This window comes from Podarcis pityusensis (genome assembly GCF_964106645.2).
Source record: "Podarcis pityusensis genome assembly, chromosome: 4".
NCBI classification, from domain to species: Eukaryota; Metazoa; Chordata; class Lepidosauria; order Squamata; family Lacertidae; genus Podarcis; species Podarcis pityusensis.
Genome location: NC_138027.1, coordinates 55,351,595 through 55,369,993, shown reverse-complemented (window position 1 = coordinate 55,369,993; position 18,399 = coordinate 55,351,595). Strand labels below are relative to the sequence as shown.

At 40.6% G+C, this 18,399-nt stretch overlaps 1 protein-coding gene across 6 annotated transcripts; it reads left to right on the top strand.

Moving 5' to 3' along the window:
• The first annotated feature begins 190 nt into the window (after positions 1-190).
• LCA5L (lebercilin LCA5 like) lies at positions 191-17,978 on the top strand. Of its 6 annotated transcripts, none has more exons than XM_081004434.1 (8): positions 191-281; positions 1,094-1,851; positions 6,402-6,928; positions 8,433-8,570; positions 9,889-9,982; positions 13,092-13,192; positions 15,817-15,946; positions 16,388-17,978. In XM_081004434.1, the coding sequence occupies exons 2-8, from the start codon at positions 1,407-1,409 to the stop codon at positions 17,140-17,142; spliced, it is 2,190 nt and encodes a 729-aa protein (XP_080860560.1). In that variant the 5' UTR covers positions 191-281; positions 1,094-1,406; the 3' UTR covers positions 17,143-17,978. The 6 variants fall into 6 exon arrangements, with proteins under 6 accessions (XP_080860560.1, XP_080860562.1, XP_080860561.1 ...); XM_081004436.1 differs by having other exon boundaries at positions 257-397; positions 6,423-6,928; XM_081004435.1 differs by having other exon boundaries at positions 257-397; positions 16,397-17,978.
• Positions 17,979-18,399: the final 421 nt, after the last annotated feature.

Sequence of the window (18,399 nt, the reverse complement as noted above, 5' to 3'; positions counted from 1 at the left end):
GGGTGAGATCGCAGAGGGAGTCGATCTCTCGAGTCGATTTACTTTTCTTACGGGTGGGGGTGGGGGACGGATTACTTGGGGCCTCTGCTGCCGGAATAAAACCAGGAAACCTTTGCGCCGCGGTGGAGAAGGGGAGGCGGGCTGGGGGCTGCGAGCAAGCGAGCGACGAGGCCCTTTTGTCCAGTCCTACAAGTCCCATGACGCTCGGCGAAGTTCTGCGGTTGCCACAGTAACGGAGACCTGAAAACAACTCCTTCCGCCCATGCAGCCCAAGGAACCAGGTAGCGTGGACACAGGAGCGGCGGGGTGGAAGCTTCTGTCTGCGCGCGGGAGAAGGGAAGAAGCCTAAGCCCTGAGCTGCACAGGGAGTAAGAGTTGCTCTTGGTCCTGGCTCTGGGTAAGAGAGGTCCAAGAAGGTGTAGGCGGAGCACGTGGGGGATCATAAGGGGACTGTAGGAGGCGCGCTCCTTCGGGGGGGCAGCAGATCTTCCCTTCTCCTTCCTCTTGAACTTGCCGGAATTGCTTCTGTCGTTAATCCTCCGCGACTCCTCCAGCCCCATCAACCAGGAGAGGGGGAAGCCACCCGCAGTGAGATTGCAGCCCTATACCAGGGCTCACTGATCCCGTGGCGCAGTGATGCTATCCCCCAACATTTCCTCTTTTATTTAATTTTTGAAACTTTTCAGAAGGTTTTTTTTCTGTTTTCCTTCTCCCACCACTATTGTCCCATGTCGCTTCTCAATGCTTCCTCTCCGCGCTTGCTTTGTCCTTGCCTTTCTCTGAATCTCTGAATTCAGCTTCATTTATATAAAAGTTGCATAGTAGAGGGCTCAGCAAGTTAAACATGTTTTTAAACGTGTAAGTGAAAGGTAATTCATACAGTTAGGCCAGGGGCCTTTGGTTCTTTGCGGGCTTCTGCAGTAGCAAAGGGTGACTTGCCATTCCCCTTTCTCAGTTTAATTGCCAAGACTAATGCTGTGGCTGCATGTGTTTGTCTGGAGGTAGTTTGGGCCGATGCAAAATTTTCCCATGCAAGTTTAAATCCTTTGCATTACAATATATAAAAATGTCAATACTCTTCCTTTTGTTTTAGTCTTCTTAGTTCCTTGAGTGAACTCAGAACTCAAGGAATGTTCATGAGGAATTGCAGTTCGTGGATGACAATGCTAAGAATATAGTCTATAGTGCAAGCACATCACATCGTTGGAAAGTAAATTATATAATAAAGGTGACAGAAACTGTGAAGATTTATTGGTGCAGATTTAGAGCAAACTACTTCCAAAGAACAAAGGATGAGGCCCTGAGTAAGCAGTGACAAAACAGCATAATTTCAAATTCTGACTTAAGCACCATGTTCTTTTTGTGGTTTTCAATATAAGTGACAATCCTCTTGACTTTGATAGTGGATGTCTAACAATGGAATGATGGCTTCAGATGACTACATTCTCCATTTTGTAGTCCAAGAAGACAATAAATGTGAACAAGTTACAAAAAGTAGAAGTCCAAGTGATTCTCCTAGTAGGGTCTGCAAGAGCACCCAAAGCAAATGCAGCACTAAAGTTAGCCACTGTAGTAAGTGTTCCAGTCAGTGTGGAACTTTTCAGCTTGACTATTCCAACGACTTCAACCAGGATGTTTCAAGAAGGGCTAGCAGCAGCAGCAGCAGCAGCAGTTATTCAGAGCAGAACAGCTGCAGAAATTCTCAGGTCTACTATTATGAAGATTTTCACACATACTCTTCAGAAACCCCTTGCAGCAATGGCAGTGGATACAGCAGTATTTTAGAACAGCCAGAAACCAAAGAGGAGGAATTATCAATGAAAACAAAGGAAAATGATCACCAAGCCAAAGGTAAGAAGGTGGTGGACCACACTGATCACTGCTAATGTTAGCTTACTGTTGACAGATTATGACAGAACTAATGAAGACCATGGCTTTGCTGGAGAACTGACAGTTGTGCTTCTCCATTTTTATTGCTGAAGTGCCCCTTGTTCAAATGCTATATTTTTTTGGAAACCACTTGTCTGTAGGAAGAAGCATTAAAAAGAGGGAGAGTAGGGCGCAGAGGAAAGAAAGGCAGGGCAAAACCAGATGGAAAGGAGAGTTGAAGTCAGCTAGTGCCTGCTTGTATGTTGTGTTTTGCTAGACGTTCCCATAGCTTTGTGGGCAGCCCTCCGGGGTCTGTATGACAGCTCTCCATCCCAGCACTAGTATTTGAGTTGGCAGTCTGTGGGTGAAGTTCTGAGGCAAAGTTAACCTTCAGCATTACCTTCAAGCTTTGTAGTTTTCATGTGTGCAAAAGAGACAGAAAAGAATTGAAAGCATTATGAATGAAAACAAATGATGGCAATGGCATAGTAAAATCTATAATCCACCACATTATTTTAGAACTACCTGTTAGCTTGAAAAATGTGTGTGTAAAATTAAGAGATATGCCCTAAATATATTTTGCAACACTCCCTCTTCCAGCATCTGCTCCAAAGAACGTTAAATCCCAAATGAAACTAATTGAATTACTTGAGGGAAATTGCTATGGTTTCTTCTCCCTTGAAAGCAAAGCTCTGAACTGTTGGAAAGCAATAAATGAGCATAGTCCCGGTAACTTTATTGATTTCACACCTGCTTCTTTCGATCATGCAATGTTTTCAAGCAAAAGAGAGAAGCAATATGTTTTTTATTTGCTATGAAGGCATACTAATTCATATCTAGCCCACCTTCCTTCCTTCCCCATCACCCTGCAATGTAATGATAATCATGCCCTTCTCCTTCTACCTTTGTCTAGGCAAACTTCCCCTGTATTCATCCATTCTATTTTCCACCCCAACATGTCACTGCCCTTGCTCATTGTTTCCCTACCACAATCACAGTGTGCTTTGCATGCTATGTCCAGAGTTCTCCCCAGACCCAGCATCAACACATGGCATCCTCAGGCACCTTTCAGAACAGGGTGCACCACTGAAACCTGGTCTGGGCCTCCTGTTGACTACTGGGGCTCTGGGACCTGCTATTTGAATTTGCCACAATGCCCCCAACATAGTATGGCTCTGGGGCACCGTGGGAAATTAAAATGGCAACCCTAATTAGGGATACAGAAGCCACCATTTTAATTTCCCACAGTGCTCTGGAGTGATGCTAAATTGTGGTGATGTATTGTGAAATATTAAAATTCCCCTACCCAGACCCACCCCCTGGGAATTCGACATCAATGGTGACTGCAACACTCTGATGAATGCCAGGTAATCATGTCAGGAGAACCTAGATACAAGCCATCAAACCTGGAGCCAACACTGACTTTCTGTTCTTGTACATATGGGTATATATAGGAATGTAGATTGCATAGACCTAAATAAAGCTTCATTTATGGACATGCACATTGCTTTAACTTTTCTGAATCTGTGCTTTACTCTAAAGGAGCTGAATTCCATGCAGCTTACACTATCTACTGTCGAATGAGCATGATGCCCATTAATTAAGAAACGCTGTTTTGAAAATCTGTAGAACCTGTAACTCTTTGAAAGAAGGAGTTACACAAAAACAGTGTTTGAACATCATAGGGAGCTAAGGCATAGAACATGGGTAGGCAAACTAAGGTCTATGAACAGAACGTGTTGAAATGGTCTGCAGACTAGAAAAAAGAGAAAAATAACAATTTCCGGATAGAAGTAAAATATGTTTACAATTCCAAGTTAAAAAAGCAAAAACCTAAAACTGAATTTTGTATTGGATCTTCACTAAGACAACTAAAAATTGAAAAGAAAAGGTTTAAAAATGAAATTAAAATAGAGGGGATACTTGTATGGATGTATTTCCTCAGAATTCAGAACCCAAATCTTTTTTTTCTGAGTTTAGAGACCTTTACCTCCAATGAGGTTAACTTACTGATTAGTTCCTTGGAATGGAAAGTTTGTTTTGTTTTTCTTTTGCTTTCCAGGACTTCATATTCCTTGGTAAGGGCTCTAGACTGTAGTGTTTGGCGGGGCAGAGTGGGATGGAGCGGCTTCCCAGCGCCAGTTTCACTTCTGGGTACCAAAAGTGGGAGGTGGGAAGGTGGTTCAGTGCAGCAGCGCGGGTGGAGCCAGTCTGATGTTTCCTCGCCTCTGTCCCTCTCAATAACCAGCAGCGTGGCTGCCGTTGGGAAGCCAGGTGAGCAGTGCAGCTCCCCCCCACACACTGCCTGCCCCACTGCTACTCACTTTTTTGTTTTATCTGATTTAAGAATGTGGAGAAATGCTCTGTGTATCCATTTGCGTTTTGCGTGCTTTTGAAAACATTTCTGTGACCTCTCACGTCGGAGTGTAACTGCCAACTTCGAGGCCTTGTTCAGTTACTGTGTTTTGCAAGCCTGTTTAGCAGTAGCTGCTTACTTAGAGACAGCTGCTGTTCTTTTTAATATAGCATTTCAAGATTGCTATTATTCCAGCAGGTATTTTAGACGAAGTATGCTTCTGTAGTTTTAATTGGTTTCCATTTTTTTTAACTTTCTGTATCTTTAGAAAACCACTTCAAGTTAAGTTGTGGTTAAGCGGTATATAATTTCTTTAAATAAATAAATATTTTTAATAAATAAATAAATAAAACAAGATGCCATCCAGGAATATATGGAGGCAAACCCTCCAGGACTTCTGCTGCTCCACAGATGCATAATTTGTCTTGGACTAGTATTCCCAGATTTTTTCTCCTGTTGAACATTGATGTCACCTGTATGAAATGGAGTCAGGTAAAAGCTTTCCAGTATTCTGTGGGGAATTTACAGGTATTATGCATTTTAATGCTGACATATTACACATGCTAACAAATGCACAATACCCTTTCTTCAAATACCTGCTTGTAGAACACACTGCCCATTGAAGTTAGGCAGCTCCCTTATTGTACATGTTTCGTTGGAAGCTAAAAACTTATTTCTTTTTACAGGCTGTCACAGAATGATGACTTACAGGCAATATCAGATGGCTTTTTTTGAGAACTGTTATATCTGTTTTTATTTTTTGTATTTTAATGGGTTGTTGTATTTTAGCTATGGTCTTTTGTAATGTTTAGAAGTTTATAACCATCCCAGATAAATACTTTTCTTTTAATGTGCATAATATGAATGGGTCCCCACAAGCCTCAGACTTGTGATCCTTCCTTCCCCACTTACTGCACAGCTGCACAGTAGAGTTCAGAATCTTTCATGTCTACTTTTGTGTCTGGAAACTGTAGTTAACCACAGTTCCTTGTGTTGCTAACATTAACTATGGTTAGTTTAAAACAAGCCAACCATGGTTTCTGCAGCTAGTTTGTTTGAATTAACCATAGATGATGATGATGATGATGATGATGATGATAATAATAATAATAATTTATTATTTATACCCCGCCCATCTGGCTGGGTTTCCCCAGCCACTCTGGGTGGCTTCCAACGAATATTAAAAACAATACAGCATCAGACATTAAAAACTTCCCTAAACAGGGCTGCCTTCAGTTGTCTTTTAAAAGTATAATAGTTGTTTATTGCCTTGACATCTGCTGGAGGACATTCCACAGGGCAGGCGCCACTACCAAGAAGGCCCTCTGCCTGGTTCCCTGTAACTTCACTTCTCGCAGCGAGGGAACCACCAGAAGTCCCTCGACGCTGGACCTCAGTGTCCGGGCTGGATGATGGGGGTGGAGACGCTCCTTCATATATACAGGACTGAGGTTGTTTAGGGCTTTAAAGGTCAGCACCAACACTTTGAATTTTGCTCGGAAACGTACTGAGGGCCAATGAAGATCTTTCAGGACTGATGTTATATGGTCTCAGCAGCCACTCCGTCACCAGTCTAGCTGCTGCATTCTGGATTAATTGCAGTTTCCGAGTCACCTTCAAAGGTAGCCCCACGTAGCAACATAACAAGTTTTGGTTAACTAAAAGCTGCTGAACTCCTCACAATCTATGGGAGGAGGGTATGCGAGTCTGAGGCAACACTATGCCTCATTCAAAGTATGCTGATTCATCTTTAGTATGCTGTTTGAACATGGCCACACACATTCACACATGCCTAATCTTTTAGTTATTTAAGGAGACAGCAAGTGTGATCACCCATATGGGTTGACACTGATCGTATCAGTTATACAATCTTTGGGGGAACTGCAGTGAATTTTATGATGCAATGAATATATAAGCTCAACATGTTTGAACAATAAAGTCTTTTGCACATTCTATCCCTACCTTAGGATGCATTTAACTTCTATTAAGCAACTTATATAGAAATGACAGAAAACCTCTCAATGTTCTTGGACTCAAGCCCCATCAGCAGTCATCATGGCCAATAGTCAGGGATGATGCAAGTTGTGATCCAGTAATATTTGGAGGATCACAGGTCCCCCATCTCTGTTATATGGATTTACATTCTCTTACTCTCTCTAGTCTTATACCATTTTAGCTTGTTTTGTTCTTAATGTAGGGGGTAAAACACTTCCTAAGAAGAAACAGCAGCAAAAGAGCTTTTTCAATACTAGCACTATAATCACTTCCCAGAAGAACAATGTAGCTTGCCGCTTATTGTCAGCCAGGCTTCACAAAGTTAAAGAGCTGAAAAATGAAGTGTCTGTTCTGAAGAAAAAACTGGAGGCATCTAACATGGAAAATCAGATCTTGAAGCGGCTTCAATATCGACATTTGAAAGCAATAAGTAAATACGAAAATGCAGAGACAAATCTGCCTGATCTTCTAGCAAAACAGTGTGGTGAAGTGAGGACTCTAAGGGTACTTCTTAGGAAATCTCAAGAGCAGGAGCGCAGTGCGTCCAAGAAACTTAGAGAAGTTGAGGCACAACTACTAAAGACAAAAGATACCTTACTGGCATTGCAGAAACTTTCAGAAGACAAGAATCTCGCAGAAAGAGGAGAACTTAGACGCAGGTTAAACACCCTCACACAAAGAATGGAAATTGGTGATAAGAGAATTCAGGTACTAATGTGCAGTATATTAATGTGCAGTGTAACTAGAATTACAGCAAGAAATATCAGAGTGCTGCTAGATTTCTAATTAACAGTCCTGGCCAAGCTATTGTTCAGATGTGCAGGAGTTCCTGAGTGTGCTGAGGCTTTCCTATTTACCCTAGGGATGGGGACAGCTCTGTACACAGATCACCATAATGCACAGAGGACACCTGCTCAGGCAGGAACTCCATGTGCATAACTACACACTTGGAGCTTAGGAACCAGAACAGCTTATTTCAAAGCTATTATTCTCGTATTTACTCGTATGCAATGTGCACCTTTTTTGGCCAAACTACGTTGTGAAAATTAGGGTGTGCATTAGATTTGATGGTGCATTAGATTCGCATAAATACAGTAGTATTAAACCTTAGTACTTTCAGATTTTGTTTCATTTTAAATTGCAGTCTAGAGTTGTAGTGTTTTTTTTGGTTTAGAGCCTTGTGCATGGGAATCAATAGTTTTTTTACATGGGATTGGTCACTAGTACCCCAATTACAGACAAGGAATTGAGATTAACAGGATGATTCTATACATTCTGGTATAGGATAGTAGCCTCACAAGGCCTGGGTATAGTTATTTAGAAATAAGCCCATTGAAATTAATGCTCCATCTGAGTAAATGTGTTTAGATTAATAGTGATTTGCCTAAAGCCACTAAGGCAGCCCTGCCCTGCATCTTTGAGATGGGAAAAGAAACAGAGCAGGACCCATCAAGTCATCCCACACCTTAGAGTACTGTAGTCCATCATTAAAATGGACTACTAAAAGCAACTGCACAGCACCGTATCTGCCAAACTGAAGTTTCAGGTATATGGGCCAGTCCACACTTTATGTATGTTTGAGCCCTCCCTATTTTCTGCTTTGGAGTATGGAAGAAGAAACCCACTAAAGGAGTAGGAATGGCTAAAGAGGCTGGTAGAACTGACTTAGCCTCACCATGTATTTTTCACTGACCCACTGTATTTATGTGGCTCTAATGCACCATCAAATCTAATGTGCACCTCAATTTTCAGAACCTCCAAACCAAAAGGGTACTTGCTGGTGCCATCAAATCTAATGTGTGCCCTAATTTTTGCAGCATAATTTGGCCAAAAAAGGTGTGCATTACATTCAAGTAAATACAGTATTTTCACTAACTAACTGCTATGGGAATGGATGATTCTCCTTCTAGATTTCAAAAGAGAGGGAGGGAGAGAATACATGATACAATATTTCTGATTATGGATACAATTTCCTACCACACTTGTTTACCATAAGCATACTTGTTCTCATTATTTAAAAAATCAAATTATTTTTAATAGTAGTGTAAACCCCTGATATCATTAATAAGAATGGGGATTTTCATCTTTCCAAAGAAGTTTATTAAAATTTGCAATGTCTGTTGTAGTACTTCGGTCCTGTTACATTTAATATTGTATGATTTTCAGTAGGCAGGAGATAAAGTACATGGTCATGCGTTTGTAATATCTTTAGGTCTTAGAAAAGCAGCTGCTGTTGAATAATACCTCCTTTAGTCATCAGTTAGCAGTTGAGAAGAAAAAGACTCTTGAAGCTCAGTTGATTACCACGAATTTGCAAATGGAAATCAAGTCGCTTAACCAAAAAATCAAGGTATTTAAGCCTCAAGTTTATTTTACTATAAGAGAATTAGCAATTTATAGAGAGCATTTGCACATCTTACAATGTCTAGTACAGGCGAGGGAAGATGCTGCTTTAAAAACATGTATTCTAGTGCAAAAATAAAAGTATTCTTAAGTGTGGCTATTAAACAATGTGAGAACAGATTGATTATTTGGTTTCTTGTGTTTCAAGTATCAGACATTACAAGCTGTGAACGATAAAATATAGTGAGATTTTGTTTGTTTATAATTAGATTCATGGCCGCTTTTGGGTCACATGTCCTCAAAAAGTAGCTTAAAATATTATAATCATTATAAAAGGCAATACAAGTAACAAGAAAATCAGTTCACAAATTGAAACTAAGATAGCAGCTAGACAAGATAAAACACTGGCAGGGATTTTAAAATCCTTGTCAAATTGGTGAGTTTAACCATCTGCCTGAAACTTTCTTTGGAGCAGGTTTGTCAAATCTCCCTTAGGAGGGTGTTCCACTTAATGGATGCGACTACATAAAGCTGAAGTGGTCCATTTGTAAAAAAAAAAAAAAAAAAAAAAGCTATAGCACATTTACAAGTAAATAGTTAATACTGTTGCACAAATGTCAGATATGAAGCAAAGGTTGAGCTAAATACTCACCAGCTTTGATTTTTGCTTTAGAAGTTACCCTTTTAGTAACTTGCAGTTCAACTTGTAGTGCCAAGAATTAGTGCTTTCAATACCACATTGTCATTGTCAGGAACAGCTGTGGTGCCATGGAGTCCCATAGCAAACGTAAAACAGGAATAGGGAACCTTTCTGGTCCTCAGGAGTCTCCCCGGGTCACACATGCTCCCCACTCACCAGCTAGCTCTGCTTTGTACCCTTCCTGTGTTCTTGCCTGGCTGGAATGTGTCCTGTGAGTGTGAAGAAAGCCTCCTGCACAAATGTTAAATTCCTATTTGTTGTTCTACCCTCTTTTGCCTCTGATCCCACCCACCATTGGTATGTGGCCCCCAGAAGGTTGTCCAAAAGAGAATATGGCCTTCGGATGAAAGAGATTCCCCCCACCCAATCTAAAAGGACATGCTGGATAGAATTCTCAGGGGCAATCTCAGCCAAACAAGCTCCATCCTTCTTTCGAGTAACAAGCGAAAGAATATTTGGCCTGTTGAAATTATGACTAAGCAAAGATGCTTTTTACGGAGAATAAAATAAGATGGTGCTTTATGAAAGATGTATAGTGAATTCAGCTAATTAGGCCACATAGATAATTGAGGTCCATATAATAAATTGTATTGCATTTTTTTAGCTTACTGCTGTGTTTTTATAGGAAAAAGAACGAGAACTTGGTGTGAGAAATATTTATGCAAATCGGATGCTTAAAGGTCAACAGGACAAAGGTGGTTCAGAGTCTCCCCCCAAAGGTAGCATAATGTTTTTCTGCTCATTTTTAATGTGGAATGTCGCTTTCATGTGCCAAAACTGTATTAGAAAACTCTGCAGTATTTATTATTATTTTTAATGACTGCAATGTCTCCCTCCCTCTGACCAGCCTAAAAGAGATCCACTGATGCCTCTGGCTCAGCACTTTGCTGTACTGCTCACTAAAAGAGTGGGTGGTATCACTGGTGAAATCAAACAGAAAGCCCCAAAGGGTGGTGTTCCGGTGAGTGGAAGGGGCTGAGCTGCGCTGGGATCCACCAGATTCTGAGTCAGCTCCACTGCCAGCACATGATGGCACTGGGCCAATCTAGACCCACTCACTATGCCAGTCCCTGGCTGGTATAGTGTACAGGAGGTTTTTCTCTCCCCTGCTTCCCACTTTCTACCCTGGCTGGTGTGAGCAGTAGCACCTATGCTGCACAAAGACTGCTGTTGTCCAGCCAGGGTTAGGGATTGCTCTGCCATCAGCAACTTACTGAACTGAGGTTTCAGCAACAAGTTCTAAATATCAGCAACAGTTTTGTATTTTTAAAAATCTCAACATTATTTTACAGTTTTTTCATAACTTTATGGCTTTGAGAATGATTGGGCTGGGGGTTAATCAGAAGTAAATTGGCTATATTACTGTGCAAGATTTAAAACTTTGTATCATTGTCATTCCATAAGAAAAGCCAATCGACTCTAGGTACACATTTCGGTACATAGCTCCCCCTAGTCCTCAGTCTGCAATTTCTACTGTCCTGATTAAGTGTCTTGGGTAAGCCTGCATTTGATATCACACCAGCCAAATAAGAGTGCCCATAATATCATTTCAATTTTTGTTCAGTTGCAGGTATTAATAGTACATATTTGCGAGATATGTCATTGCATTTTCCTGTCCTCTGTAATTTTTGTAGGGCTGATGAAATACCCAAATGCAGCATCAAATGTTTAATTATAACACAACAAGCTATATCTAACAGCTTGGTTTACACACTGAAGAAGTGTGCATGCACACGAAAGCTTATACCAAGAACTAACTTAGTTGGTCTTTAAGGTGCTACAGGAAGGAATTTTTTTATTTCAGCTTGGTTTACAGTTAGAAATATGGAGATGGTACAGTAAAGCAGCCTGCATATTGACTGCAGGCCTCATGGAACTGTCCCCTCACATTGGGTAGGGTTAACATCATAGCCCCTCCTGTTGACCAGTTAAAGCTCCATGAATACTACTGCACAATATGTATCTAGGGGTGTGTATGTGTATATATGTTTATCTATAGCTGTGTGTGTATACACTTGCAAGCACACGTTTCTTTGTTTATTTATAGTTGCAATCCTATACATACTTACCTGAGAGTAACACTCATTGAACTGAGTAGACATGTCTATCATTGTAAAGAAAGACAGCAATCTCCTGCACATTTTGGGGGGAGTAAGTCCAGTTATGGTGCCCACTTATGCATTGCTCCACCACAAGAGTATATGCACCAAACACAAAAGAGAAAAAAGGTGCACATTTGTATGTGCTAATTTATATTCATAGGTGCAAATTTAAAAACCAATATAGTAGTAGTAATAATAATAATAATAATAATAATAATAATAATTTATTATTTATTATTTATACCCCGCCCATCTGGCTGGGTTTCCCCAGCCACTCTGGACTGCTTCCAACAAAATATTAAAATACAGTAGTCTGTCAAACATTAAAAGCTTCCCTAAACAGGGCTGCCTTCAGATGTCTTCTAAAAACTATTATATGTAAACTATTATAGTATGTAAACTATTATAGTTTACATTTTACAGAAGGCAAACCAAATGATTTACCATTCAAATCACTTCGAATAAACTCTTATGCTAATGGGCACCCCCACTCCTGATCACCCACACCATTTCTTCAATTAATTCAACTCATCAATTGCCACATAATTAATTAGCCTTAGTTAGTTCAACTAAATAAAAAATAAATTGGTGTGATTCCCTGTGAGATAAAATGGCAAGTGGGTGGTCTTTTCATTCTTCCTTTTTGTACTTAATTAAGCCAAAGGCCGCTGTTCCACCATATGAACTTAAATCCCAACCGTGGGGGAACAATGTCATTTCTGTTTCCTTTCAATGGACATCAGAAAAAGAAATGGCTATCTCTATGTAGCAGAAGCTATTTCCCAGCCAGGGAAATGGCATTTGAGGTTTCAGTTGGTGGGGCAGCAGCAAGGTGGCAGAACAGCTCAGCTGCTGGCCTGCTTTTTGCTTAATTAAGTAAAGAAAAAAAATGGGGCCAGATAGCGAAGACCACCCACTGGCGAATTCATCTCATTTTGTATGTCCAGTACTGGACTAAGGCAGAGGACCTTGAAGTACCAACCTCTCTGAGGACATCTGAGATGAAACTAGCTTTGCTTGTGTGTGCAGCTCAAAGGTGGGTTTCTCAGTAAGCCACGAAACAAAAAGTATCACCTTACTCTAGCTTTTTCAAACAACTTGGACTGCTTAACGTATGCCACACCAAATGAGTCCTTAAAAAATGGGAAGGAGGGACTCCAGCTTTATGGAAGAGGAACTACTTTGCATGTAGAATCTCCAACATCCCTAAGTAGTACTGAGAATGCACTGTCTAAAATCCTGAAGAGTCACTGCCAGTTGGTGGAGAGAGTCCAAGCAATTGCAATTCCTGTAGCACCATTGCAATGACCCAAACATCCAGTCCAAGTTGGTAGGCTAGGGGCAGCATTTTGCACTGTAGCTTCCAGGCAGTCATATCTATAACATGTTATAGTACCTGATCCTGGATGTTACCAGAACACAGATTACCATGGCCAGGCTCTCTCTACAACCTCAACTGATGAAAGGTGCTTCATTCCATAGAGGCTGTGTAGGCCTCCACTGACCCAACTTTTAAGGGAAAGGTAATCCATCAAGTAAAGGCTGAATGCCATCTCCCTGAATTGATGAAGCATCTGCCCATAGAACGTTTTTCTCAGGATTGAATTTCAGTTTATTGTTCCATATTTAGCCCACCACCAATTCCAGACATAAGCATTTCATATTCATTTTTCAGGAGTGCAGAGGGGATACATCTCAATATTTACTTCCTCTTGTCTTTTCATAGCTGTCAATGTCTCCAAGTCGGTACAAGTAGATGTGAATCTAGAAGCAACAGCTCTTCAAAAGCACGAGGCAGAGAAAAGTTCAGTTGTTTTTTTAAAAGAGGTATGGCAGATCTGAATTAATCCTTTTACAACTCTAAACCACTCTTGTTCATGCTGTGTTGTGCCTTATAGCTTCATTTCTTAACATACATTCAGTTTCCTGTATCATATTACAGTGACATTGTGAAAATAGCATTGTCCTCATTGAAATGTCCTCTGGGCTGCATCAATAGGAGTATAGCATCTAGATCAAGGGAAGTAATAGTGCCACTGTATTCTGCTCTGGTCAGACCTCACCTGGAGTACTGTGTCCAGTTCTGGGCACCACAGTTCAAGAAGGACACTGACAAACTGGAACGTGTCCAGAGGAGGGCAACCAAAATGGTCAAAGGCCTGGAAATGATGCCTTATGAGGAACGGCTAAGGGAGCTGGGCATGTTTAGCCTGGAGAAGAGGAGGTTAAGGGGTGATATGATAGCCATGTTCAAATATATAAAAGGATGTCACATAGAGGAGGGAGAAAGGTTGTTTTCTGCTGCTCCAGAGAAGCGGACACGGAGCAATGGATCCAAACTACAAGAAAGAAGATTCCACCTAAACATTAGGAAGAACTTCCTGACAGTAAGAGCTGTTCGACAGTGGAATTTGCTGCCAAGGAGTGTGGTGGAGTCTCCTTCTTTGGAGGTCTTTAAGCAGAGGCTTGACAACCATATGTCAGGAGTGCTCTGATGGTGTTTCCTGCTTGGCAGGGGGTTGGACTTGATGGCCTTTGTGGTCTCTTCCAACTCTATGATTCTATGATTCTTTGATTCTATGAAATAGGTTTACTTCATCATTGAGGTGACTCCAGCTTGCATGAAACATTGAGCCAAATGCTGGCTAGCGCAAACAAGCAAATATGCTGGTTCCTAAAGTAAGGACCATGGTGGCAGCTGCACTCTTCCTAAGCCCTGTGTGGCTGTCATGATCTGTGGCTTGTCTTTGTCTTATGATGGAACCTTGGTTCATGGTTTGTCTTGCTCCAAATAAGCCATGAGCTATAGGCTTCTTACTGGCTTGCCACTCATAGTTTTTCAGGGCTAATGCATTACTTAGAGTTAGTGTTATGTGCAAAGCATGTGAACCGCCCTGAGACCTGTGGGTATAGGGTGGTATATAAATTTATTGAATAATAAAATAATAATAGGAAGAGGGACTCACTTTTCAGTAAACACGCTGAGGATTGTTGTGTTAGCTTGGGTAAACAAGTCCAACTGTTATAATTAAGGGCTAGATAAGACATATTCACAAGGAACCTAATGTTGTATTATTTGCTCTTGGCACAGTTGTATGAACACCCAGTGAAAAAATCTGTGCAAGTGCCTCCACCATATATTAGAGTATGACTGCAGCATCCTCTGCTTTGAAGAGGATATTGAGATAGTAATTACATTTTAGCAACAGGATAGTGAAGGGAAAAGGGGCTGTGAACTTAAATTGCCTTGCAGAGTTTTTCTTCACCACTCCTATGCTTGATAAGGACATGAAAGAGAAACTGTGGATTTCTCATTGCATATCAGTTTTTGTCCAGTTCCTGGATAAGAGCAGGAAATCACAGACATGCTTGCACTGCACACTTTTCATGGGTTACACCACTATGTTGGGAGATTCAGGACAGGGGGAAAGTACTTCTTCACATGGTGCATAGCAGTGATGGACAACAGCCAAGATGACTTTAAAAGGGTTTTAGGCAGATTCATGGAGGACAAGGCCATCAATGGCCTAGTCTTGATGGCTCCATTTCCTCCAGTATCGAAGGCCTATATCCCTGGGTACCAGTCGCTGAGGATCTTGAGCAGGGGAGTACTATTGTGATCATGTTCTACTTGTGAGGCATTGCCATCTGTGTAAGCAGAATGCTGACATAAACCTTTGGTCTGATCCAGGTGGCATCTTAAGTTCATACAACAGGACTTGTGAGGAAAGCAAAAAACCCTCCTTGCCACTTTGTTTCTGTGATTTATGGTCAGAAAATCACAGGGGACAAGTCCTTGTTTTATTTAACAGACATTTTTCTACTCTGAATGAGCCTCTTGGGCTTGCTGATTGGAAGATTGGCGGTTCAAATCCCCGCGACGGGGTAAGCTCCCATTGCTGTCCCAGCTCCTGCCAACCTAGCAGTTTGAAAGCATGCCAGTGTGAGTAAATAGGTACCGCTGTAGCAGGAAGGAAAACGATGTTTCCATGCATTCTGGCACTCATCACGATCCTCCATGCCCCAGTAGCGGTTTACTTATGCTGGCCACATGACCCAGAAAGCTGTCTGTGGACAAACGCCGGCTCCCTCGGCCCTGAAAGCGAGATGAGCGCTGCAACCCCATAGTCGCCTTTGACTGGACTTAACTGTCCAGGGGTCCTTTACCTTTATCTTCCTGTGTTGTGGACTTTAGTGTGTTGGGACTCATGTGATCCCATTCATTTTAGACCATCTCCAAACAAAGTATGAGGCTGAAGCCAGCGTATGCTTAAGCCTATGTTAATTTGCTGGGAGTTCAGATAGATTCTGTCTACTTTATGGAGGCAAATTAGGTCACGGATTGAGAACTGAAATCTATCCATCACTTGCTGCTATTCAAAGACATTAGAAAGCTACAAAGTGCAAATCAAACTGACATATATGTGTTTTTCTTTCTATTATTTCTTTAGGAGTTGACAACCAAAGATATTAATTGCAAAGACAAACTATGTGATGTGGATAAAGAGATGGAATCAAAAACAGAAGTTCATCAAAATCAAAAATTAACAATGCAACAGATTTCGAATATAGCATGCACAGGTATCTTAACAGTATTTCGAATCTGATGTGTCTACAGATTTAGCAAATCTTTCAGCAGCAGTAGAGTCTTTTTTCAGCCCAAAGGGTAGATTATTTTAGTGTAATACTCTTGAGCCAGGCTGGATGGGGCCAGACCCAAAAGGAACAGTACCAGACAGGCAGTCACTCATTTAACATATAAACACAATCATACACACTGCCCCTTCTGTCCTCTGCTCAACCTACCTCTTCTCAGCTGACACATGGAATTCAGCTAAGCGGTGGGTGGGGAGTTCCCAGAAGCTGATTTGCTAAGGGTGCTGATTCTGTGTTTAAGGTCATTTGTAGCTACTAAATCTGTTTTAATGTTTTAATTTCTGTCTGAATATAAAAATTATGATATAAAAATATTGACTGACTTCTAAGAATTTTTACTGTTGAAATAATAATATTCTTTTGTAGAGTTATTAGGGGAAGAGATATGTCCAAATACAGAAAAACTTTTCAGATGTGAAAACCTAGAAAGACAGAAAAACAGGAGAGAAAGACAAAGGCTCAACTTGTTGAAAGAAGAGTTTGAGAAATTAAGGACAGACCAAGCATTGGAGTCCACACATGACATCCAACAAAAAATGAATAACCAGGAAGAAGTTGCAACTGAAAAACAAGAAAATGAGCCAAAACAAGTGAGCTGTGATAAAATGGAAACAGTAACACAAAGATACAAAACACCATCCACATTAAAGAAACAGTATGTATTTTCAGAAGCTGTTGAAAATTTGCATCAAGGATACCCTTCAACAGGTCCACTGTCCAACACAAGCACCACCTGCAGTAGTAGACAAGTGAATAGACACCAGGGTGAAATACCTGAGTTAAAGGCAGAAAATTCAAGCAGTGCCTATGAACCGTCATTTGGTAAGGTTACCAAAACAAGGCAAAAGGACACCATGTCGACGCTTGGCAAAGAACACATTCCTGCAGTATCAACAGAAAAGAAAACCACTCTTATGGAAGAACTCTTTGGTCCAAGCTGCATCTTAAAGGACAGTCACTCAAAACTTAATTTAAAAGAGGCAGTTAAGGAAAAAAAAACTTTGATGAGTGAAAAGTCTTATGAGATTTCACAAGTCAATGATGGTTTGCAGTGTGGCGATTCCAAACAAGCCCATATAAAGGTTTTCCATACATTTGCCTTCCTGGAAAACTTTAAATAATTACTGCCATAATTTAACAATATTTTCAGCTTAAAACACACACAGTATATGAAAATAATTCATTAACTGCTGCAGACTGGGTCCCCCCCCCCCCGAGAAAGTTTCATTTACCATAAGTAGTAGACATTTTATATTCCATTGCAGGAAAACATGCATGCAAGTTATCAGTTTATATTTAACAATGAAATCATCATATTGCAGTGCATTTTTAAAAATTAAAATGAAGCACAATGACAGGTCTATTACTAGAGCTCTAAATAAGAATACATTGGAAAGAATTGCATTGAATAGGCATTGGTGGTAAAGCTTATTGGGGAAAAAGACAGTTAATGCGTATTTACAATAGAAAAATGAGGCACTGCATAACTTTTCTCACTTATTCCATTCCACAAAGCCTCTTAAATGAATGCAGTGATTCAAATTATCTACATGGTCCCAGTTAGGAAAGTGAATACTTAGATGAAGTGGCCTTCAAATGGGGTGCTTTTGACCCAGCCATGTTGATTTGTGTAATCTGATATAGACATAATGGGTGCAAGTTATAGGGCTGTTGCCAGAAAGAAGAATGACAGTAAGGCCTATTTTATTAACTCTCAAATTTGGCCATCTTCAGACTACACAGACTAATTCATCTGTCTATACAAATTTCTCACTGCAGGAAGATATGTTGGTTACAGTAATTTCTATGGTTATAATTGGATATCCATATTGTTTTTTACTATTGTAACTGAACCCCAAATATGGAAAACAGGTAACATTCGAAACAGCCATTAAAAGCTCTTCCTCTAATCAAACATTCTTGGTAATTTAAATATTAAATATTGTGCTACCCACAACTTTGTTCTCTTTTATTTTCCTTCTTAGAACACAAAATATTGAACATAATTAGTACAAAGAGGTGTCAATATATGCAACAGGACCCAGTATGATTAAACACACACAACTGCAACAATGTATCATTTCATCTGTTCCTAACAAATAGGAGATTGATCTTACTGCCATGATGTACTGTACCTACAGCACTTAGGATCAGGGAAGCTGCACACCAGCACCACTTCAGTGGTACAGTATTCTGTTAAAGCAGCAGACATGGGCTCAATACAAGTGGGAGAGGAACATGTGCTGCAGACAGAGCCAGCAGATCACCTGGGCAGTAGAGGGAGCCATAGCATTGTGTTAAGAACTATATTATTCCCTACATGGGAATCTAAAAAGCTTTCAGTCATCAAATGGGTACAGATTTAGCACAAACCTATC

Bases quoted from the DNA above. Each gene is read 5' to 3' on its own strand.
- LCA5L (XM_081004434.1), top strand. From the start codon at position 1,407: ATGTCTAACAATGGAATGATGGCTTCAGATGACTACATTCTCCATTTT. The intron at 13,193-15,816 runs GTATGGCAGATC...TTATTTCTTTAG, and splicing joins CAGTTGTTTTTTTAAAAGAG to GAGTTGACAACCAAAGATAT. The intron at 15,947-16,387 runs GTATCTTAACAG...ATTCTTTTGTAG, and splicing joins TTCGAATATAGCATGCACAG to AGTTATTAGGGGAAGAGATA.